Source organism: Salmo salar, chromosome 09, assembly GCF_965601325.2.
Source record: "Salmo salar chromosome 09, fSalSal1, whole genome shotgun sequence".
Lineage (NCBI taxonomy): Eukaryota > Metazoa > Chordata > Actinopteri > Salmoniformes > Salmonidae > Salmo > Salmo salar.
Window position 1 is genome coordinate 6,504,283 of NC_138299.1, and position 26,127 is coordinate 6,530,409.

At 43.7% G+C, this 26,127-nt stretch overlaps 1 protein-coding gene and 1 non-coding gene across 2 annotated transcripts in view; both read right to left on the bottom strand.

The window, feature by feature from the left end:
• The window catches only part of LOC106610597 (WD repeat-containing protein 43), a 57,336-nt gene that overhangs the window by 23,473 nt on the left and 7,736 nt on the right, over positions 1 to 26,127 (bottom strand). Inside the window, exons 6-12 of the mRNA XM_014209993.3 lie at positions 21,464 to 21,566; positions 20,987 to 21,051; positions 11,000 to 11,159; positions 9,080 to 9,166; positions 8,233 to 8,355; positions 5,700 to 5,840; positions 786 to 904 (exon numbers count right to left, since the gene is read on the bottom strand). Coding sequence (XP_014065468.1) covers positions 786 to 904; positions 5,700 to 5,840; positions 8,233 to 8,355; positions 9,080 to 9,166; positions 11,000 to 11,159; positions 20,987 to 21,051; positions 21,464 to 21,566 — 798 coding nt within the window. The remainder of the gene's footprint in view (positions 1 to 785; positions 905 to 5,699; positions 5,841 to 8,232; positions 8,356 to 9,079; positions 9,167 to 10,999; positions 11,160 to 20,986; positions 21,052 to 21,463; positions 21,567 to 26,127) is intronic.
• LOC123724179 (small nucleolar RNA SNORA15) lies at positions 5,970 to 6,106 on the bottom strand. Its single transcript, XR_006756857.1, has one exon. It is a non-coding gene; the product is annotated as a small nucleolar RNA SNORA15 (small nucleolar RNA).

The following is a 26,127-nucleotide window of genomic DNA, read 5'->3' on the forward strand; positions in this document are numbered from 1 at the left end:
TAGCTAGCCCTGTGATGCCAGGCTATCTATTGAGAATATTGCAAAATGTGCTTTCACCGAAAAGCTATTTTAAAATCGGACATATCGAGTGCATAGAGGAGTTCTGTATCTATAATTCTTAAAATAATTGTTATGCTTTTTGTGAACGTTTATCTTGAGTAATTTAGTAAATTCACCGGCAGTGTTCGGTGGGAATGCTAGTCACATGCTAATGTAAAAAGCTGGTTTTTGATATAAATATGAACTTGATTGAACAAAACATGCATGTATTGTATAACATAATGTCCTAGGGTTGTCATCTGATGAAGATCAAAGGTTAGTGCTGCATTTAGCTGTGGTTTGGGTTTATGTGACATTATATGCTAGCTTGAAAAATGGGTGTCTGATTATTTCTGGCTGGGTACTCTGCTGACATAATCTAATGTTTTGCTTTCGCTGTAAAGCCTTTTTTAAATCGGACAGTGTGGTTAGATTAACGAGAGTCTTGTCTTTAAAATGGTGTAAAATAGTCATATGTTTGAAAAGTTTTTGCATTTCAAAGGTTTTTGAATAACGCGCCACGGGATTACACTGGCTGTTACGTAGGTGGGACGATTTGGTGCGACCTATCCTAGAGAGGTTAACCCTAATTGCTCCTGTAAATCGCTCTGGATAAGAATGTCTGCTAAATGACTCAAGGTAAATATAGATTTAGCGGCACAATTTAGTTGGTCTTTGTCTTGCATCAACGGGAATGTGAATATAATCAACATCTGATCATATACGATTCGGGGGTGTTCACTTACGTGTATGGATGCCCTTGCATTCTCTTGGTGATCTCTTCCACCAATGGCAAGATGGCAGGGATGGGTAACCGGGAAACGGTTTTCTTTATTAAGTTATCCTTCCGGGTCTGAAACACGTTCTGTGGGGCGGAGGAGAGACCAACGTCAAATGAACAGATTTTAGAGAAACCAAAAGTTGTAAGTGCTATCAAGTATGGCAATTGTAAATGTCACTGACAAAAAGCGGAAGGGTCAGGGATCTTACTGACCAATAAACTCCATATTCTATAAGCTAGAAATAAAGCAGAAGATCAAGACTGGATGGCTGAAACGCCACGAAAATGATGCGATAGGGGCGGTAGACATGCTTTATGATTCTTAACGTCAGATACCAATTAGCGATGTGACAAATTTAAAAGTTTCAATGTTTCAAAGTACCATTGTCAATTAAACTTTTTTTTTATAATATTTACATGCATTCACAATTCAGATATGGCCCTGCGTATGACCACTAGGGGGCAATGCAGTTGGATCTACAGCAGTCCTGGCAACCTACCAGTTGGCGCCCACCTTACTGCTGTCCCCCACCCACTCAGCAACAATGGTATATTTTAGGATCTCTGTTGTGTGCCTCTCCTTGAAGTTCTCAGTAAATGGGACTTCATGTCCCACTTCTCAATGTGATGGATCATTGCAGTGATGCATGTCCACATATTCTTCAACGTCCAACAATGTGTTATCGCCACATATGGTATGAGAGCTCGTGCTTTGTACTTGCAAAGCCATCATTATACAATTACTCCACCAGGGCCGTCACGTTTTTCTCAACATGGCAATTGTAGTCATGCTCCAGATATACCATTAGGGTATTGAAGCGGACATCCTCAACCATTCACAATGGCTGAATATCAACTGCACTTCTATAATCAGCGCTGTTATTTTCTCACTCAGTCCCTTATCGGTCAGCAACGGTTTGTACAGCATTACACCTGTACTGCCAATGTAGCTCATTTTGAACTCTCAAAATTTGGCATTTTCTTATTATAGTACAGCCATAAAGGACTTTGCTGCTGTTGCTTTGCTGTCTCACTGCCATTTTTCAACTCAACGATGACGTGCGGAGTGCTTGATCTCCGTTAAGTACATTTGAAGTCGTAAGTTTACATACACCTTAGCCAAATACATTTAATCCTAGAAGAAAAAAAACATCTTAGGTCAGTTAGGATCACCAATTTATTTTAAGAATGTGAAATGTCAATAATAGTAGAGAATGATTTCAGCTTTTATTTCTTTCGCCACATTCCCAGTAGGTCAGAAGGTTACATACACTCAAATAGTATTTGGTAGCATTTCTTTTTAACTTGGGTCAAACGTGTCGGGTAGCCTTCCACAAGCTTCCCACAATAAGTTGGGTGAATTTTGGCCCATTCCTCCTGACAGAGCTGGTGTAACCGAGTCCGGTTTGTAGGCCTCCTTGCTCACACACGCTTTTTCAGTTCTACCCACAAATTTTCTATAGGATTGAGGTCAGGGCTTTGTGGTGGCCACTCCAATACCTTGACTTTGATGTCCTTTAGCCATTTTGCCACAACTTTGGAAGTATGCTTGGGGTCATTGTCCATGTGGAAGACCCACTTGCAACCAAGCTTTAACTTCCTGACTGATTCTTGAGATGTTGCTTCAATATATCCACAATTTTCCCTGCCTCATGATGCCATCTATTTTGTGAGTGCACCTGTCCCTCCTGCAGCAAAGCACCCCCACAACATGATGCTGCCACCCCCGTACTTCACGGTTAGGATGGTGTTCTTCGGCTACAAACCTCCCCCTTTTTCCTCCAAACATGACGATGGTCATTATGGCCAAACAGTTCTATTTTTGTTTCATCAGACCAGAGGACATTTCTCCAAAAAGTACAATCTTTGTCCCCATGTGCAGTTGCAAACTGTAGTCTGGCTTTTTTTATGGCAGTTTTGGAGCAGTGGCTTCTTCCTTGCTGAGCGGCTTTTCAGGTTATGTCGATATAGGACTCGTTCTACTGTGGATATAGATACTTTTGTACCCGTTTCCTCCAGCATCTCACAAGGTCCTTTGCTGTTGTTCTGGGATTGATTTGCACTTTTCGCACCAAAGTACGTTCATCTCTAGGAGACAGAAAGCGTCTCCTTCCTGAGCGGTATGACGGCTGCGTGGCCCCAGGGTGTTTATACCTGCGTACTACTGTTTGCACAGATGAACGTGGTACCTTCAGGCGTTTGGAAATTGCTCCCAAGGATGAACCAGACTTGTGGAGGTGTACACATTTTCTGAGGTCTTGGCTGATTTCTTTAAATTTTCCCATGATGTCAAGCAAAGAGGCACTGAGTTTGAAGGTAGGCCTTGAAATACATCCACAGGTACACCTCCAATTGACTCAAATGATGTCAATTAGCCTAATAAGCTTCTACAGCCATGACATTTTCTGGAATTTCCCAAGCTGTTTAAAGGCACAGTCAACTTAGTGCATGTAAACTTCTGATCCACTGGAATTGTGATAATGAATTATAAGTGAAATAATCTGTCTGTAAACAATTGTTGGAAAAATTACTTGTGTCATGCACAAAGTAGATGTCCTAACCGACTTGCCAAAACTATAGTTTGTTAACAAGAAATTTGTGGAGTGGTTGAAAAACTAGTTTTAATGACTCCAACCTAAGTGCATGTAAACTTCAACTGTATTGGTGAAAATTGTTGTGCCTTTTTATTAGGATGGGGACCTGCTGGTGCAGCTTTCCCAAACACCTACTCATCTGATTCAAACTCATTACCCAGCGTTGATCATTTGAATCAGCTGTGTGTAGTGCTAGAGCAAAACCAAAAACGCCTTGGGGTCCCCAGGACAGTTTGGGAAACGCTATGTTAGTGGTAGTTTGGTGATCACTGCACGGCGGAAAAAAATTAGCCCAACATTAACATTTAAACATCACAACCTCACTAGCAACAATGACAAGAGGCTGCCATGTGTGGAATCGTAGGTTGCTAATTTCAGCAAGTTCTTGTTACCATGTAATGTTGATTGACTTCATGTTAATGCTAAGATGGCAAAAATCCACTAGCTAGCTAACCAACAACTAAAGTATTTTAAAGACAGGTGCTCATTGTGCAAATGTATTTACGTTCGATATGCATTGAGACTAAACAGTGAATTTGGAAAGTATTCAGACCCCTTCACTTTTTCCACTTTGTTATGTTATAGCCTTATTTTAAAATGTATTAAATGAATTGCGTTCCTCAATCTACACACAATACCACAAAATGACAAAGCGAATATTTATAAAACCACAGAAATAACTTATTTAAATAAATATTCAGACCCTTCGCTATGAGACCCCAAATTGAGCTCAGGTGCATCCTGTTTCCATTGATCATCCTTCAGATGTTTCTACAACTTGGAGTCCACCTGTGGTAAATTCAAATTGGACATGATATGTAAAGGCACACCCGTCTACATAAGGTCCCACAGTTGACAGTGCATGTCAGAGCAAAAACCAAGCCATGAGATCGAAGGAATTCTCCATAGAGCTCAGACAGGATTGTGTCGAGCCACAGATCTGGAGAAGGGTACCAAAAAATTGCGGCATTTTAGGTCCCCAAGTGGCGGCCTCCATTTTTAAACGGAAGAAGTTTGGAACCATCAAGACTCTTCCTAGAGCTGGCAGCCCAGCCAAACTGAGCAATCGGGGAAGGGCCTTGGTCAGGGAGAAGACCAAGAACCCAATGGTCACAGAGAGCTCTAGAGTTCCTCTGTGGAGATGAGAGAACCTTCCAGAAGGACAACCATCTCTGCAGCACTCCACCAATCAGGCCTTTATGGTAGCGTGGCCAGACGGAAGCCACTCCTCAGTAAAAGGCAAATGACAGCCCGCTCGGAGTTTGCCAAAAGGTACCTATAGAACTCTGACCATGAGAAACAATATTGTATGGTCTGATGAAATCAAGCATAAACTCTTTTCTCCTGAATGCCAAGCATCACACCTGGAGGAAATCAGGCACCACTTATCACCTGGCCAATACCATCCAACGTTGAAGCATGTTGGTGGCAGCATCATGCTATGGGGATGTTTTTCAACGGCAGGGACTGGGAGACGAGTCAGGATCGAGGCAAAGAGGCAAAATACAAAGAGATCCTTGATGAAAACCTGCTCCAGATCACTCAAGACCTCAGAATGGGGCGAAGGTTCGCCTTCCAACAGGACAACGACCAAAACAAAGCGGGAGTGGCCTCAGGACAAGTCTCAATGTCCTTGAGTGGCTCAGCCAGAGGCCGGACTTGAACATAGCTGTGCTTCGACACTCTCCATTCAATCTGACAGAGCTTGAGACGATCTGCAGAGAAGAATGGGAGAAACTCCCCAAATACAGATGTGCCAAGCTTGTAGCGTCATACCCAAGTAGACTCGAGACTGTAATTGTTACCAAAGTGCTTCAACAAAGTCCTGAGTAAAGGGTCTGAATACTTATGTAAACATGGTATTTCAGTTTCTACATTTGCAAAAAGGTCTAAACCTATTTTTGCTTTGTCATTATGGTGTATATTAATGAGGGGGGAAACTATTAATTTAATCAATTTTAGAACAAGGCTGTAACATAACAAAATGTGGACAAAGTTAAGGGGTCTGAATACTTTCCGAATGCACTATAGTTTAAATGTCAATCTGTTTTGCCCCCTAGTTGCGCACGCGTCTGTTTTGTTGCTCAAAGCATTCACTATAGTGGAAGAAAATTATGTTTTGACATCACATGATCACTGGAGCCTTAGGATATTACAAACCCCTAAATCTGGGAAATAAATATTTCATACATTTTCTGAACACTACAGGGATCTTGTGGTGTGTTGCTAGTGCCTTATCTTGGCATATCGGAGCCCATATATCACAAATAAAAGGGTCCGCTCACATTGAGGATGTTGGCGTCCTTGCTCTCCAGACCCTGCACCAGCAGCACCGCGAAGTGGTCTGTCTGCAGAGAGGGGGTTTCCTTGACTCCGCCCTTCTCAAGTGACAAGTCGATCTCTCCCAGTCGCTCCTCTATGGACATCTGGGGAGGAAAAAGTTGGAGTAGCAGTGGATGGGTTAACAGTGAAGTAAATGAGACAACGCACTAGCAGTTTGCTGCTAACAGATACAACTTGAGAGAAGGGCATATAGTATTTTATTTGCTGTGCTACAATGTGTTCACTCCTCCGTTGACTGGCTAAGACACAGGATAGCACTCGCCCTTAGTAAGAGAGGAGTGAAACGATACTTTTGCATGGTGTCTGACTGCATTTACTACTGACAGAGTAACACAGAATTCGTCCATGCCTAATGGCAGCAACAGGTCCTCTGTAGCTCAGTTAGTAGAGCATACTGCTTGCAACCAATGTTCACTCTAAACAGTGCGCAGGCACGCAGCTCCCCTGGGACTTCCACAGAATAAATATCAGCCCGCACAGAGAAGCACGAGATGTGAGTTTCACCCCTCAGCAAAACACAAGCAACATTTCAAAAGGAAAAACAAACTACGCAATAAATTTGGTTGTAGGCAGAACGCACCGGAGTAGGATTGTATTGCATTGACATGCAGGACTCAGTATTGCATTGACATGCAGGACTCAGTATTGCATTGACATGCAGGACTCAGTATTGCATTGACATGCAGGACTCAGTATTGCATTGACATGCAGGACTCAGTATTGCATTGACATGCAGGACTCAGTATTGCATTGACATGCAGGACTCAGTATTGCATTGACATGCAGGACTCAGTATTGCATTGACATGCAGGACTCAGTATTGCATTGACATGCAGGACTCAGTATTGCATTGACATGCAGGACTCAGTGCGGCAAAGCCAAATCAGAGCTGCAGAAGGCCTACATGCAAACAGACCATTGCCATTCACTTTGAACTGGACTGTGTTCACAGAATGATCAGATGGGCTTCTTTTGAGATCAGTGAGAGCTGTATGTAGCCACGTGTGGGCATTTTTTCATATCCTTTGCAAGTTAGTGAGTTATTAGCCCAGTTATAGATGCTTTATAGTCAGAAATGAGGAGTGATTGCTTACAAGAGCACAAAAAGTCATATTTGTAAAGATCTTTGTCTAAGGGGCAGTGTTGCATTTTGAATAAGCTAAGTAGCCAATAGGCAGAGGATAGAACAATTTGTCTGAATCTCAGTAATAATGTTGAGGGAATAACGCATTTAATTTCTTGCAAACACCACATTTTCAGTCACCTTGTCTGAAGGACAAGTGGATAAACAGGTTAATGTCAAGCACTGCAGCTTTTTCTATATTTGTTTTATGGAATGTCGGCCTACAATGATCACCACACATTGGCTGCTACTGTAGACTCAATGATTTAACATGGAAATAGCTGTTCTGGGATGCATTTTCTCCATGGTTTTGGATGGTAAGCCACTTATATGATCAAATTGCAACAAAAACCTACTTGACCACTGTCTGAAACTAACTTAAAGCGGGTACAGCCTCAGTGTTCATAGTAAACGTGCGCTGGAAGTTACAGAAATTTCACAACATTCAAGTTTGTGCACAGCAGAAGTGAAATTTGCGGGAACATTGCTTGCAACGCCAGGATAGTGGGTTTGATTCCTAGGGACACTTATAAGTTGTATGCACACGTCTAAGTTTTGGTTAAGAGTCTGCTAATCATATATTATTTAAACATTATGCTGAGTGAAAAGCCGTCAGATCATCGCTTAAAATCGAATCTCTCGTGGACAGATGCACCTAATATAACTTATCGTAGCGTCTGTCAGACTCAGGGATGCGAGAACTAACGATAAACTTTGTTCTGGTGCGCAGAATGACACTGATCAAACTACAATTTCGCAGGTGTTTATCTTTCAAATTTCAGAAAGGGACATTTGGCAGATCGACAAGAGTGGAACTAGCGCTCTGCTTAAGCAACATACTTTGCCTATACCTGCTGTTTATTGCATTTTAGTTTGTATTGCCATTTTTTTTTATTTAAATGCGAGTTAGTCACAATTCAGCATGTTGATGACATATGTACAATGTTCAGTAAAAAAAAAAATACAAATAAACATTCTCTCTCCTTATTCTACCATCTTCTCTAACATGTCTGCCCACAGAACTAAGTCAAGCATCTGGGGTGGCAGGTTGCCTAGTGGTTAGAGCGTTGGGCCAGTAACCGAAAGGTTGCTAGATCGAATCCCCGGGCTGACAAGGTAAAAGTCTGTCGTTCTGCCCTTTAACAAGGCAGTTAACCCACTGTTCCTAGGCCGTCATTGTAAATAAGAATTTGTTCTTAAATGACTTGCCTAGTTAAATAACGGTTAAATAAATAAAAATAGAAATCTGACACAACTAGACAATATTCATGTTCTGGGTTTCCAAGACAAATCTTAAAAAAGTAGAGGTTTTATTGCAATCACCAACAGTTGAGAGGGGCAGGTTGACATACCTCTTTGGTGTCTGTGCCCTTTTTCCTCTTCTCGGATCCCAAAGCTGCTTTGACCGGCGCTTGGTGACCGGGAAGACCAGGGAAAAGAGCTTTGCTCTTGGCGTTAACTACTGGGGTTTTCACCTGAAAGACAAGAGCATGTATATTGAACAAAATACACAGGGTAACACTCAACAATTTAAGATTTTACTGACTTACAATTAATTTAAGGAAATCAGTCAATTTGAAATAAATGTATTAAGAACCAATCTATGGATTTCACATGACTGGGAATATTTGTCAGATACCTCCCCCCAAAAATGTTTTTGTTTTTTTTTAGCTAGGTTGATGATTAGAAAATCAGCCCGTATCTATTGTGATCATTTGTCACGGAATCCCTGTGCATTCAAATTGCAATTGGTAAAATGCAATTGTGTTCGTTGTCTGTAGCTTATGCCTTGCCAATTCCATAACCCCACCGCCATAATGGGGCACTCTGCAGACTGCTCGCCCACACAACGCCATACACGTGGTCTGTGGTTGTGAAGCCAGTTCGACGTACTATCAAATTCTCTAATAAGATGTTGGAGGCAGCTTATGGTAGAGAAATTAACAATAAATTCTCTGGAAAGAGGTCTGGTGGATATTCCTGCAGTCAGCATGCCAATTGCACGCTCCCTCAAAACTTCCAACTTCTGTGGCATTGTGAAAAAACTGCACATTTTAAAGAGGCCTGTCCCAAGCACAAGATGCACTTGTGTAATGATCATGCAGTTCAGCTGGATTATCATGAAACAAACACTTCACGTTGCGTTTATACCAGAAACGAGCCATTTAGAACAGAGTAATGGCATCCGCAGGGCATTACCTTGGAAACAGTGGTTTCCATGGCGAGGATGAGGGTGGTGTGGACATCTCGGGTTAGGCAGACGTGTCTGTCTGCTGTGTTCACATCCTATATGGGGGACAAGGGAAGGGACAAAAATGGCAGTAACTGTATAAACATGTTCTCTTTTTATATACAGTGCATTCGGAAGGTATTCAGACACCTACTTTTTCCACATTTAAATTATAGCCTTATTCTAAAAAGGGAATATATTGTTTATTTTACTCAATCTACACAATACCCCATATTGACAGTGAACGGGTTTAGATTATTTTTAAATGTTTTAAACAGAAATATCACATTTACATTTGTATTTAGACCCTTTACTCCAGTACTTTGAAGCACCTTTGGCTATGATTACAGCCTCGAGTCCTCTTGGGTATGATGCTACAAGCTTGGCACATCTGTATTTGGGGAGTTTCTCCCATACTTCTCTGCAGATCCTCTCATGCTCTGTCAGGTTGGATGGGGAGCGCTGCTGCACAGCTATTTTCAGGTCTCTCCAGAAATGTTTGATCGGGTTCAAGTCCTGGCTCTGACTGGGCCACTCAAGGACATTCAGAGACTTGTCCCGAAGCCACCCCTGCGTTGTTTTGACTGTGTGCTTAGGGTTGTTGTCCTGTTGGAAGGTGAACCTTCACCCCAGCCAGAGGGGTAATCTTGGTTTCATCAGACCAGGGAATGTTTCTCATGGTCTGACTGTCTTTAGATACCCTTTGGCAAACTCCAAGTGGGCTGTCATGTGCCTTTTACTGAGGAGTGGCTTCCATCTGGCCACGCTACCATAAAGGGCTGATTGATGGAGTGCTGCAGAGATGGTTGTCCTCTGGAAGGTTCTCCCATCTCCACAGAGGAACTCTGGAGCTCTGTCAGTGACCATCGGGTTCTTGGTCTTCCCCGATTGCTCAGTTTGGCTGGGCGGCCAGCTCCAGGAAGGGTCTTGGTGGTTCCAATCTTCTTCCATTTAAGAATGATGGAGGCCACTGTGTCCTTGGGGACCTTCAATGCTGCAGAAATGTTTTGGTACCCTCACCAAAATCTGTGCATCCACACAATCCCGTCTCGGAGTTCTACGACAATTCCTTCGACATGGCTTGGTGTTTGCTCTAAAATGCACTGTCAACTGTGGGACCTTATATAGACAGCTGTGTGCCTTTCCAAAACATGTTCAATCAATTCAATTTACCACAGGTGGACTCCAATCAAGTTGTGGAAAAATCTCAAGGATGATCAACGGAATCAGGATGCATTCGGAGCACAATTTCGAGTCTCATAGCAGAGGGTATGAATACTCATGTAAATAAGGTATATTTTTTGTATTTAAAATGTGTAGATTGAGATTTATTGTATCCATTATAGAATAAGGCTGAAACGTAAAAAGATTTGTAAGGTGTCAAGGTGTCTGAATACCTTCCGAATGCACTGAACAATAAAAATGTGTAGAATTTTATCTTCTGTGCTATAAATCATTTCTTGACTGGGTGAGGCGCAGGAGAGCATGTGCCCTTAGCAAGGGAGCATGGTGTCGGACTGATTTACTGACAGATTAACACAGGTAACATGTTTGCTGAATATTCCTTCATAGTGGTCGCAATTCATTGATGTCCATATTTTCTTTTGCATTCAATTTTTTTAGTATGTTCACATTTTCTAACTGGGAAGAAAGTAAAGTGCTCTGCTGAAACCAATGCAAAAACCAAAGTGAGACCTGTACATTGACAAGCCACGGCACATACGATATTCAACTCAGGAATATTGCTCGCCTATTATCATCAGCCTAGACTTAATAAAGACTGTCCTTTATTAGCTACCCGCACTGCAACCTTGAGCTGTAAACATCTACTTGACAGGTTACAGTTGCGTGTTGGAGAAGACACTATTCAAATGAACTGCACCACTCACCAATCTCTCCATGACGGGCTGCAGGTAGCTGCCATAGGCAAGCAGGAGGCTGCGTGTGTCTGCGGTGAGGGCCGCGGACAACAGGGGAACGGGCACGGGGATGTCCTCAAGCCCAGACATCTGGACTGTACAGGAGGGGGACAGCGGCTTCTTACAAGGCCTACAGAAAAGTAAAGGTGGAGAAGGGCATTTCAAATAAACAGGGTCTTTTAAGAAGGGCACACCGTAACAAACCAGTGGGCAACAGAAAAACAACATGGTTTCTTATTGGACAGGTTCAGATGAGCCCCTCCCGTTTCCTTCCATTTCATGCCTGCTGAACACAACCTAGGTATCGGAAGTGTACGTGTTTTCCCACTAGCCAGCAATACAGTAGATTACAGAAATCATTTTCAACCGGGTACCTTTTCTACATAAATGAAGCAGGCTACTTTGCAATTCGCTAGTCAGATAAGTCTGCCGAGCCCTCTCTAGCTAGAATGAACAATATGCATATTCTAGCGATCTATCAAGAGGACAGGCGCCTGTCAGTGAAAGTGTGGGTTAACATGGAAACACTGCTGGTTTGACAGTCTCCCGTCTGAACCACCTCTCGGTAAGAGTGTGCGCTGTTGCATTTGAATCTCTTTACACTGGTCCTCCCAAGTGGCAAACCGGTCTAAGGCTCATCGCGCTCTAGCGACTCTTTGGCCGGCCAGGCGCATGCACGCCGTCTTCGGTCACTACTTGTATGGTGTTCCCTCCGACACATTGGTGCGGCTGGCTTCCGGGTTAAGCGGGAAGTGTGTCAAGAAGCAGTGCGGCTTGGCAGGGTTGTGTTTCGGAGGACACCCGGCTCTTGACCGTCGCCTCTCCCGTGTCCATATGAGAGTTGCAGCGATGGGACATGACTAACTACTACCAATTGGATATCAGGAAATAACATTGAAAACATTTTTTTTTTACCCTGGAGAGAGCATGGAGTTGTACGTGAATTTACACGTCACACGTCAAAATCCACTCAACCTATTGTTTCCCGGCACATTAATGTATTTTGTATCGTGTGCAGGGTCCGACATTAACGATGGCCTACAGAAAGTAAAAACACGGTCTGGAACTTCTAAAAAATTATATACTTTTGAAACTAATGAACGCAACTGTAAAGAATAATGACTTGCAAAGCTAGTAGATGTTTACACAGCTTTTTAATATACTGAACAAAATATGCACAATTTCTGAAGATTTTACTGAGTTTTATGGACTAAGGAAATCAGTCAATTGAAATACATTCATTAGGCACTAATATATGGATTTCACATGACTGGGAATACAGAAATGTATCTGATGGTCACAGATAGGGCTGTCACGGTGACCGTATTACAGCCACCGGCAGTCAAAAGTCATGACCGCAGTCAAAATCCACATGACCGTTTAGTAACGGTAACTAGGATTCTCCAAGTTCTTGCTGCTGATTGTCATTAGTAGCATACCAAACTTACTAACTTCCTCATGCCCAGCACTCGATTGTGTTCCTCTAAAACACTGACATCGATGCAAGTCGAAAACCTAATCAAACACTTCATGAGAGCTGCACAACTTTCCTATAGGCTATGCAATTGAGTGAGGAAACAGAGTGATGGCCTCTAAAAAAGCTGAAGGGATCCTCTTTTTAAATATACAGTCGTGGCCAAAAAGTTGAGAATGAGACAAATATTAATTTTCACAAAGTCTGCTGCCTCAGTTTGTATGATGGCAATTTGCATATACTCCAGAATGTTATGAAGAGTGATCAGATGAAGTGCAATTAATTATAAAGTCCCTCTTTGCCATGAAAATGAACTGAATCTCCCAAAAACATTTCCACTGCATTTCAGCCCTGCCACAAAAGGACCAGCTGACATGTCAGTGATTCTCTCGTAAACACAGGTGCGAGTGTTGACGTGGACAAGGCTGGAGATCACTCTGTCATGCTGATTGAGTTCAAATAACAGACTGGAAGCTTCAAAAGGAGGGTGGGTGCTTGGAATCACTGTTCTTCCTCTGTCAATTATGGTTGCCTGCAAGGAAACACATGCCGTCATCATTGATTTGCACAAAAAGGGCTTCACAGGCAAGGATATTGCTGCCAGTAAGATTGCACCTAATTCAACCATTTATCGGATCATCAAGAACTTCAAGGAGAGCGGTTCAAATGTTGTGAAGGCGGCTTCAGGGCGCCCAAGAAAGTCCAGCAATCGCCAGGACCGTCTCCTAAAGTTGATTCAGCTGCGGGATCGGGGCACCACCAGTACAGAGCTTGCTCAGGAATGGCAGGGGGCAAGTGTGAGTGCATCTGCACGCACAGTGAGGCGAAGACTTTTAGGATGGCCTGGTGTCAAGAAGGGCAACAAAGAAGCCACTTCTCTCCAGGAAAAACATCAGGGACAGACTACTATTCTGTAAAAGGTACAGGGATCAGACTGCTGAGGACTGGGGTAAAGTAATTCTTTGATGAATCCTCTTTCCGATTGTTTGGGGCATCCGGAAAAAAGCTTGTCCGGAGAAGACAAGGTAAGCGCTACCATCAGTCCTGTGTCATGCCAACAGTAAAGCATCCTGAGACCATTCATGTGTGGGGTTGCTTCTCAGCCAAGGGAGTGGGCTCACTCACAATTTTACCTAAGAACAGATCCATGAATAAAGAATGGTACCAACACATCCCCCGAGAGCAACTTCTCCCAACCATCCAGGAACAGTTTGACGAACAATGCCTTTTCCAGCCTGATGGAGCACCTTGCCATTAGGCAAAAGTGATAACTAAGTGGCTTGGGGAACAATACATCGATATTTTGGGTCCATGGCCAGGAAACTCCCCAGACCTTAATCCCATTGAGAACTTGTGGTCAATCCTCAAGAGGCGGGTGGACAAACAAAACCCCATAAATTCTGACAAACTCCAAACTGATTATGCAAGAATGGGCTGCCATCCGTCGATGTGGCCCAGAAGTTAATTGACAGCAAGCCAGGGCGGATTGCAGAGGTCTTGAAAAAGAAGGGTCAACACTGCAAATTGACTCTTTGCATCAACTTCATGTAATTGTCAATAAAAGCCTTTGACACTTATGAAACACTTGTAATTATACTTCATAACATCCATAGTAACATCTGACAAAAATATCTAAAGACACTGAAGCAGCAAACTTTGAAAATTAATATTGTGTCATTCTCAAAACTTTTGGCCACAACTGTAGACCCAGCCACATACGTCTAGTGTCTGAGCCGTTGAATTGCGACTCCACTTCTCTGTATAAACATTTTGACTGTTGACTTACAGCGGGAATAGCTACACTGTACAGGAGTTGCAGCGACGAGACAAGACTAACGGCCAATTGGATACCCCGAAATTGGGGGGGGGGGGGGGGGAGTAGTATATTTTTTATAAAAAAATAACTGTCTTCCTCAATCTTCACACACTACCTCAATGCGAACGCGAAAACAGGTTAACATTTTTGCTAATTTATTACAAATGAAAAAAATATAAAGTAAATAAGTTCAGTTATTATTGAGCTCAGGTGCATCCTGTTTCCATTGATCATCCTTGAGATGTTTCTACAACTTGATTGGAGTCCACCTGTGGTAAATTCAATTGATTGGACATGATTTGGAAAGGCACACACCTGTCTATATAAAAGGTCCCACAGTTGACAGTGCAAGTCAGAGCAAAAACTAAGCCATGAGGTGGAAGGAATTGTCCGTAGAGCTCCGAGACAGGATTGTGTTGTGCCACAGATCTGGGGAAGGGTACCAAAACAGTGCATCAGCATTGAAGGTATCCAACAACAGTCGCCATTATTAAAATGGTAGAACTTTGTAACCACCAAGACTTCTTAGAGCTGGCCACTCGGCCAAACTGAGCAATCATGGGAGAAGGGCCTTGGTGAGGGAGGTGACCAAGAACCCAATGGTCACATTGACAGAGTTCCTCTGGAGATGGGAGAACATTCCAGAATGGTGGAGTTGTGCAGAGATGGTTGTCAATCAGGCCTTTATGGTAGTGGCCAGACAGAGGCTACTCTTCAGTAAAAGGCACTAGAGGACTGATCGATAAACAAGATCCTCTGGTCTGATGAAACCAAGATTGAACTCTTTGGCCTGAATATCAAGCGTCATGTCGGAGGAAACCTGGCACCACCCCTACTGTGAAGCATGGTGGTTGCAGCATCATGTTGTGGGGATGTTTCTCAGTAGCAGGGACTGGATAGACTAGTCAGGATCGACTGAAAGTGGGCCCAGCCAGAGCCCCGACATAAACCCGAATCGACAACCTCTGGAGAGACCTGAAAATAGCTGTGCAGCAACGCTCCCCATCCAACCTGACAGAGCATGAGGATCTGCAGAGAAGAATGGGAGAAACTCCCTAAAATACAGGTGTGCCTAGCTTGTAGCGTCCTACCAAATGAATACTTGAGGCTATAGTCGCTGCCAAAATGTGCCGAGTAAAAGAGTGAATACTTCACATTTCAGTTTATTTAATACATTTACAACATTTGCTTTGTCATTATGGGGTGTGGCATAGTCAAAAAGAGTGCAAAAAGGGTCACTGCAGTCCTCGTAGCCATTTAGCAGTCTTATGGCTTGGGGGTAGAAGCTGTTCAGGAGCCTTTTGGTCCCGGACTTAGTGCTCGGGTAGCATTTGCCATATGGGTGGCTGGACTCTTCCTGACACCGCCTGGTATAGAGATCCTGGATGGCAGGGGGCTTGGCCCCAGTGATGTACTGAGCCGTACACTACTCTGTAGAGCCTTGTGGTCGAATGCCAAGCAGTTGCTATGCCAAACGGGGATGCAGCCAGCCAAGATGCTCTCAATGGTGCAGCTGTAGAACTAAGATCCGAGCGCCCGTGACAAAATGTTCAGCCTGAGGGGTAAGAGGTTATTCCAACCATGTTGGTGTGTTTGGACCATGATAGGGCCTTAGACGTGGACGCCGAGGAGCTTGAAGCTCTCGACCTGCTACACTACAGCCCTGTCGATGTGAATGGGGGGGGGGGGGGGGGGGAAGTTGGACCCTCAGTTTCCTGTATTCCACTATAACCATATTTTGTCTTGCCCACATTGAGGGAGAGGTTGTAGTCCTGTCACAACACTGCCAGGTCTCTAACCTCCTCCCTATAAGCAGTCTCATCGTCGCTCAGGCCCACCACCACCGTGTTATCGGCAAACATGGTGTTGGGAGTCGTGCACAGCCACACAGTCGTAGGTGAGCAGAGTACAGGAGGGGACTAGGCATGCACCCGAGGGGCCTCATCCCTCCCTCTACAATTGGATCCTGTACTTACCGTTGGGCTGCCGCCAGGTGTTGAGGATGTGCAACACCTCCGCCACACTGACCCTCAACACCTGGCGGCAGCCCATCAGGAAGTACAGGATCCAATTGTAGAGGGAGGGATTCAGTCCCATGCACCTTAGTGATGAGCTTGGAGGGTACATTGGAGTTGAATGCTGAGCTGTAGTCAATGACAAGCATTCAGTTTTCCTTTTGTCCAGGTGGGAAAGGGCAGTGTGTAGTGCAATAGAGATTGCATCTGTAGATCTGTTTGAGCGGTATGCTAATTGAAGCGGGTCCAGGGTTTCTGGGATGATGCTGTGAGCCATGACAAACCTTGAGGCATTTCACGGCTACAGATGTGAGTGCACGGTACAATTGGTTACCTTGGCAAAAGTACTGTCTTTCTTGGGCACAGGATAGTACCTATGCCAAGGTAACCTGTCTTTCTTGGGCACAGACTACTATGGTGGTCAGCTTAAAACATGCTGGTATTACTGACTCGGACAGGGAGAGCTTGAAAATGTCAGTGAAGCCACTTGCCAGCGCATTATCAGAGTACGTGTCCTGGTTATCCGTCTGGCCCTGCGGCCTTGTGAATGTTAACCTGTCTTACACACGTCGGCTACGGAGAGCATGATCTCAGTCATCCGGAACAGCTGGTGCTCTCACGTATGGTTCAGTGTTGCTTGCTTCAAAGCTAGCATAGAAGGCATTTATCTAATATTTTAGGCTTGAGTTACCGGGCAGCTCTCACCTGGATTTCCCTTTGTAATCACTGATCGTTTGTAAGCCCTGCCACATCCGACAAGCGTCGGAGCCGGTGTAGTTGGATTCGATCTTATACTGCATTGACGCTTTGCCTGTTTGATGGTTCATCGGAGGGCGTAGTGGGATTTCTTTTATGTGCACGGATTAGGGACCCGCTCCTTGAAAGCGGCAGCTCCAGCCTTTAGATCAGTGCGGATGTTGCCTGTAATTCATGGCTTCAGGTTGGGATATGAACGTCTATCAGTTGGGACAACATTGTCAATACACTTAATGTGCCATTGGATGATCCCCGAAAAACATTATTTTTTTTCTTTCAATTTCGTGGTATCCAATTGGTAGTAGTTAGTCTTGTCTCATCGCTGCAACTCCCGTATGGACTCGGGAAAGGCGAAGGTCGAGAGCCATGCGTCCTCCGAAACACAACCCAACCAAGACACAATGCTTCTTGACACAATGCCCATCCAACCCGGAAGCCAGCTGCAACAATGTGTCGGAGGAAACATCGTACACCTGGTCAGCGTGCACTGCCCCCGGCCCGCCACAGGAGTCACTAGTGCACGATGAGACAAGGATATCCCTGCCGGCCACACCCTCTCTAACCCGGACAGCGCTGTGCCAATTGCGCGCCGCCCCAGAGCATGGCCACGAACCCAGAATCTCTGGTGGCACAGCTTGCACTGCCTTAGACCAATGCGCCACCCGGGAGGCCAAATCCCGGAACACATCCTCATCTGTGATCGCAAACAATCCTGTAGTTTAGCATCCGCTTCATCAGGCCAATTTCATATTGCGCCCGTCACTGGTACTTCCAGCTTTAGCATGTAAGCAGGAATCAGGAGAATGGCATTATTGTCAGATTTGATAAATGGAGGGCAAGAGAAAGCTTTGTGTGGAGTAAAGGTGATCTTGAGTTGTTTTGCCTCTTGTTGAACATGTGACATGCTGGTAGAAATGAGCCAAAACTGAGTTTAGTATACCTGCATAAAATCACTGGCCACTAGGAGGGCTGCCTCTAGTTGAGCATTTTGTTTGCTTACTAGAGGAAAATATGATCAGCGGGACCTTTAACCTGTTGGGGATAGGGAGCAGTATTTGCACGGCCGGATAAAAAACGTACCCGATTTAATCTGGTTACTACTCCTGCCCAGTAACTAGAATATGCATATAATTATTGGCTTTGGATAGAAAACACCCTAAAGTTTCTAAAACTGTTTGAATGGTGTCGTGAGTATAACAGAACTCATATGGCAGGCAAAAACCTGAGAAGATTCTTTACAGGAAGTGGCCTGTCTGACAAGTTCTTGTTCATCTTGGCTCTGTTTATTGAAGACTGAGGATCTTTGCTGTAACGTGACACTTCCTACGGCTCCCATAGGCTCTCAGAACCCGGGAAAAAGCTGAATGATATCGAGGCAGCCCCAGGCTGAAACACATTAGCGCGTTTGGATAGTGGCCGGTCAGAGGACCATCAGACTGGGGCTCGTGCACGAGATGTTTTTATTTTCTCTTTGAACGTAAACACGCTTTCCCGGTCGGAATATTATCGCTTTTTTACGAGAAAAATGGCATAAAAATTGATTTTAACCTGTTGGGGATAGGGGGCAGTATTGACACGGCTGGATAAAAAAACGTACCCGATTTAATCTGGTTACTACTCCTGCCCAGTAACTAGAATATGCATATAATTATTGGCTTTGGATAGAAAACACCCTAAAGTTTCTAAAACTGTTTGAATGGTGTCTGTGAGTATAACAGAACTCCGATGGCAGGCCAAAACCTGAGAAGATTTCGAGCAGGAAGTGGCCCGTCTGAGAAGTAGTGTTTCATCTTGGCTCTTTTTATTGAAGACTCAGGATCTGTGCAATAACGTGACACTTCCTACGTCGTCCATAGGGTCTCAGAGCCCGGGAAAACGTTGAACGATATCGAGGCAGGCTCTGGCTGAAACCCTTTATCGCTTTTGGCAAGTGGCCACTCAGAGTACTATGGGCTTAGGCGCGTGCCCGCTTCGACCGAATGTTTTTTTTTCCTTCTTCTGTTTATCTAAACGCAGATTCCCGGTCGGAATATTATCGCTTTTTCATGAGAAAAATGGCATAAAAATTTATTTTAAACAGCGGTTGACATGCTTCGAAGTACGGTAATGGAATATTTAGAATTCTTTTGTCAGGAATTGCGCCATGCTCGTCACCCTTATTTAGCCTTTAGGATAGTGTCTAGAACGCACGAACAAAACGCCGCTGTTTGGATATAACGATGGATTATTTTGGACCAAACCAACATTTGTTATTGAAGTAGAAGTCCTGGGAGTGCATTCTGACGAAGACAACAAAGGTAAGAACATTTTTCTTATAGTAAATCTGACTGATGAGTGCTAAACCTGCTGGGTGTCAAAATAGCTAGCCCTGTGATGCCGGGCTATCTACTGAGAATATTGCAAAATGTGCTTTCACCGAAAAGCTATTTTAAAAATCGGACATATCGAGTGCATAGAGGAGTTCTGTATCTATAATTCTTAAAATAATTGTTATGCTTTTTGTGAACGTTTATCGTGAGTAATTTAGTAAATTCACCGGCAGTGTTCGGTGGGAATGCTAGTCACATGCTAGTCACATGCTAATGTAAAAAGCTGGTTTTTGATATAAATATGAACTTGATTGAACAAAACATGCATGTATTGTATAACATAATGTCCTAGGGTTGTCATCTGATGAAGATCATCAAAGGTTAGTGCTGCATTTAGCTGTGGTTTGGGTTTATGTGACATTATATGCTAGCTTGAAAAATGGGTGTCTGATTATTTCTGGCTGGGTACTCTGCTGACATAATCTAATGTTTTGCTTTCGTTGTAAAGCCTTTTTGAAATCGGACAGTGTGGTTAGATTAACGAGAGTCTTGTCTTTAAAATGGTGTAAAATAGTCATGTTTGAGAAATTGAAGTAATAGCATTTCTAAGGTATTTGAATATCGCGCCACGGGATTACACTGGCTGTTGAGTAGGTGGGACCTGCCCATAGAGGTTAAGGGACGGACCGTTACCGTCCTAACATGGGCACACGCTTGTCTGATATAAAAAAAATCTCAGAGTGCGATGTCTTTTCAGCAGCAAACAGTTGCAAACTCAAACATTGAAAAACAACCTAGCATGTGAACAGAAAGATGTAACTGGCCAGGAAACAAGATAATGTCACACTAATAGCCTTCGTCAATTAACCAACTTAACCATGTGAGATTTGGACATTTGCTCTGTGTAACCACCCCCCCAACGTGGCTGGTGAAATATACATTCTTAGCCACCAATGACAAAATCTACCCACATTTGCAGGGTGTTAATTTCCAACCCTGGTTGCTAGTTGAAAATACCAATCTAGCAATAGAATGTGCTAGAGGCCACCAAAATAAAGCTTCTTCGGCAAACATTTTGGGAATCTGGCTGGCTACTTCTTCTATTTGGCTGGCTACTCCGTGTGTTTGTGGAAAACACTGGTTTACCATGTAATAATGTGTACCAGCACTATAAGTAGAGTTAATAAAATGTCAGTACTATATAACAATCTAACTACCACTAATTACGCTGTCTAACTACCATGTAACAGTTTTATGGCCTCTTTATCCCAAAGGATTTTCTTTACCCTCCTATTAACATCACTTCATCCCTGAAATTGGCAATTGTCATACTACTATACATCTGTGCCCATAGCAGAAACCAGCCTTTTCCCTCATTGAACATTCTCTTTCCCTGCCAGATACTGTATAAGACTCAGTGCCATTTAAGTACTCCGCCTTGCCCAGTGACAGGGGAAAGGTGTGTTGTAAATTAATGTGTGGCTGTAAATTAATATGATCCTTGTTGTGCTGAGTTGAGTTGTGTTGAGGAATAAGAAGAGTCCGCCTTGCACAGTGACAGGAAGGGACAAGGTTTTAGAGACTAACCCGTTCAGAAAGTGCTCAAAGAGATGAAGCTGCCCATCCTTACACACAACCGCCAGCCTCACCGCCTAGGAGATGGAGAAATAACATTAGGCATGTGTCAGAGGTCCAGTCCCAAATCACCCACCACAACCTTGCCTAAGACCCGAAATGCACACCCAGAGTTTCTAAGGAATGTCTTGAACCAAGGTAGGCACTAATCAGTGAATCAAGTTCCGTCAACACCCCCTATATTATTTACAGAGGATACGCTACATCCCCTCAGATCTCAATCTCACGGCCATTAGGTCAGGGCATAGTGAGGTAAGAAGGGAATAGAAGATGAAGATTGAGAGAGCAGGGTGGAGAGTGAGCGAGAGATGAAGATAACCTTCCACAGACAGTGCCCCTGGATCCTTCACTGGGGGATGTTTGGTGAACTGAAACTTGTTAAGTAAAACGGACCCCTACTCTACCTCCAGTGAGGCAAGGTCGACTCACCTCTTCCTTGCTGTTGGAAGTAAAGAGGTCAATGTGCTGGGGGTCGTCCGTCAGGGTGAAGGACACCACCGAGTTCTTGTCATTGCTGTCCTCTTGGACTTGCCTGAGGGGTGGATAGACAGACATGAAGATGAAGAGCGCACACACACCAGCCCAAAGACGAGCCATTTGGCAGTGACCAATACAAATCAATTGAAGATAAAAAAAATTACAAAAAAATGTTAATTTGGGATGTCAAAGTTAACGACAGGGAAGAAAATAATCACCTTTTTAATGTTACCTTTATGGGGTGCACTCAAATTCCCAACTGTTTAATAAAAATATCAAATGTCATTACCTATCCTTGCAGGGGTCGCGTTGCTCACACAGAAAAGGAAAGAAACGCAGATCTAAAAGGCTTTTTAGTGTAAATTCTGCTTGGCTTCACTCGGTTTGCTCCAAATGAAAAAATATTTGCTCTCGTTATTGGATCATGGGATTCCGCTCCGATTGATGCGTAGGCAACTTTTCTCCGGTACTTTCCAAAATGCAAGATTAACTTCAAGCAAAACATAAGGAATGTAGCTGGCCCAGTCTTCCTACGATAAAATGTAGAAATATGGCCATGTATCATTTTGGCAAAAAATCCCTCGCCTTTTCATTGTACGCCTATTTATGTGTGGCTGCTAGCCAAACAGTGTTGCACTTCGGTTGTGACCTGATGAACTACCTTCTGCCAAATGTGTAGCACTAATGTATTTTGTGTGAATAAAAACCAGTTACATGCCCCTAAACACTATTGAAGAAAAAAAGAAAACATGTGACATTGTTTTTTTATGTCTGCTTTTTGAAAATGCAGATTTCTGAAAGCTAAATGTGACCGCTGACTTATGTAGCAATTTCAGATTTACATTTTAGACAAAGCCTCATTAAAAGTGGGCTTATTTCTCCAATTAATACTCTCGCAACTAATCGAATACTAACGTGCGTTCGGATAACCATGCCCATCCCTAGGCTGTAGTAGCATTGTGGCTAGGCTATAGATGTCTAAAGCATGGGGTTGGCCATACGCATGTGTTAAGGCTACCCTAAGGGGCTAATCAAAAACACATTTCAGAATTTGGGTTTCAATATCAATACTAGCTTAGTATGACGACACAATAAGACAAAGATAACACTGAAAAATGCCATAGTAATATATACCGCACTTAATGTACAGAACATTATGAAAACCTGCTCTTTCAATGACAGACTGACCAGGTGAATCCAGATGCAAGACACGATACTTATTGATGTCACTTGTTAAATCCACTTCAAAATCAGTGTAGATTAAGGGGAGCCAGGTTAAATAAGGATTTTAAAGCCTTCAGACAATTTAGATATGGATTGTGAATGTGTGCCATTCAGAGGGTGAACGGGCAAGACAAAAGTTAAGCACCTATGAGCGGTGTATGGTTGTAGGTGCCAGGCACACCGGGTTGATTTAAGATCTGCAACACTGCTGGGTTTGTCACACAACCATTTCCCGTGTGTATCATGAATAGTCCACCACCCAAAAGACATCCTGCCAACTTGACAACTGTGGGAAGCATTGGATTCAACATGGGCCAACGTCCATGTGGAACACTTGACACCTTGTAGAGTCCTTGCCCCAACAAATTGAGGCTGTTCTGAGGGCAAAGGTGGGGTGCAACTCAATATTAGGAAGGTGTTCTTAATGTTTTGTACACTCAGTGTATCAAATCTATGGGCAACTCGCCATCTGGAGCTAGGCCACTGTCTAAGAGTCTATGGCACTGCATCTCAGTGATAGAGGCGTCACTACAGACACCCTGGTTTGAATCCAGGCTGTATCACAACCTGCCGTGATTGGGCGTCCCATAGCTATTTGATATCTGATTCACTGAATGAAAGGATATATATATATCATACACTATCGTATCTACGTATATCTATATCTACACACGTATATCGTATACATACACATACGTATACGTACACACACGTATACATACACGTACGTATACGCACACACACGTATACGCACACACGTATACGCACACACACGCACACGCACACGCGTGTATACGCACACGCACACGTATACGCACACGCGTACACGCACACACGCGTATACGCACGAGCGTACACGCACGCACACGCGTATACACGCACGCGCGTACACGCACACGCGTACACGCACGCGCGTACACACGCACACGCGCGTACACGCACACACACGTGTACACACGTATACACACACACGTACACACGCACACGCGTACGCGCACACGCGTACGCGCACACGCGTACGCGCACGTATACACACACGCGTACACACACGCACGCGTATACACACACGCGCGTATACACACACACACACGTACACACACGCGCGTACACACACGCGCGACACACACACGCGTACACACACGCGTACACACACGCGTACACACACGCGTACACACACGCGTACACACACGCGTACACACACACGACACGTATACACACACACGACACGTATACACACACGCGTACACGTATACACACGCGACACACACGTATATATACATACGTATATATACACACGCACACGTATATACATACGTATATATACACACGCACACGTATACACACACGTACACACACACACGTGTATACACACACACACGTGTATACACACACACACACGTATACACACACACGTATACACACACACGTATACACACACACGTATACACACACACGTATACACACACACACGTATACACACACACACACGTATACACACACACACACGTATACACACACACACACGTATACACACACACACACGTATACACACACACACACACACACGTATACACACACACACACACACACGTATACACACACACACACACACACGTATACACACACACACACACGTATACACACACACACACGTATACACACACACACACACGTATACACACACACGTATACACACACACACACGTATACACACACACACACACGTATACACACACACACACGTATACACACACGTATACACACACACACACACGTATACACACACACACACACGTATACACACACACACACACGTATACACACACGTATACACACACATACACACACACACACACGTATACACACACATACACACACACACACACACGCATACACACACACACGTATACACACACATACACACACACATACACACGTATACACACACATACACACGTATACACACACATACACACGTATACACACACACACACACACACACACACGCACACGTATACGTACACGCACACGCACACGTATATGTACACGCACACGTTGAATAATGTCTGTGTATAACAGAACTGATTTGGCAGGCAAAACCCCAAGCACAATCCATCCAGGGAAAACATTTGAGGTCAGTGTTTTCCAATGGTTTTCTATGGGAGACCTGATTTATTAGGGCCCAGATTGCAGTTCCTATGGCTTCCACTAGATGTCACAGTCTTTAGAAATAGTTTGTTTTTCTTTTGAGAAATGAAGTAGGGCTGTTCTTTGTTGGTGTCACTATGAAGGGCTTTAGTCTTTTGTTGCGAGTGAACTGGAGCGCGCTTTACATTGTTTTTATCCGGTATTAGAAACAGTTTACTCAGTCTTAAATTTGATCATTTATTTACATTTTAGGATTCCTGAGGTTGGATTAGGAACGTTGTTTGAAATGTTTGGACCAAGTTTACAGGTAACTTATTAGATACTTTGTAGTCATGTTGGGCGAGTTGGAACCGGTGTATTTCTGAATCAAAACGCACCAAATAAATCAACATTTTGTTCGATAAGGAATTTATGGAACAAAATGACTATTCATTGTGTCACAGACATTTGAGATTGAAGATCTTTTTGCAAAGGTAAGGCATTTATTATATCGCCATTTCTGACTCTTGTCGCACCTGCCTGGTTGAAATATGTTTTTCATGTGTTTGTATGCGGGGCGCTGTCCTCAGATAATCGCATGGTTTGGTTTCGCTGCAAAGCCTTATTGAAATATGACACAGCGGCTAGATTAACAAGAAGTTAAGCTTAATTTTGATGTATTACACTTATATTTTCGTGAATGTTGAATATTGATATTTCTGTAGTTTGAATTTAGCGCGCTACAATTTCACTGGATGATGTCAAATCAATCCCGCTAATGGAATTTGAGCAGGATTCGCACTTCCATAAGAGGATAAGTATTCACACCCTTTGCTATGAGACTTGAAATTGAGCTCATCCTTTTCATTGATCATCCTTGAGATGTTTCAACAACTTCATTGTTACCACATGTGGTAAATTCAATTGATTGGACAGGATTGTGTCAAGACACAGAACTGGGGACAGGATTGTGTCAAGACAGAACTGGGGAAGGGTACCAAAACATCTCTGTAGCATCGATGGTCCCCAAGAACACATTGGCCTCAATCATTCTTCAAATGGAAGAAGTTTGACTCTTCCTAGAGGTAGGCCGTCCAGCCAAACTAAGCAATAGGGGGAGAAGGGTCTTGGTCAGGAGGGTGACAAAGAACCCGATGGTCACCGACAACGCGCCAGAATTCCTCTGTGGCAATGGGAGAACCTTGCAGAAGGACAACCATCTCTGCAGCCTTTATGGTAGAGTGGCCAGACGCAAGCCTCTGCTC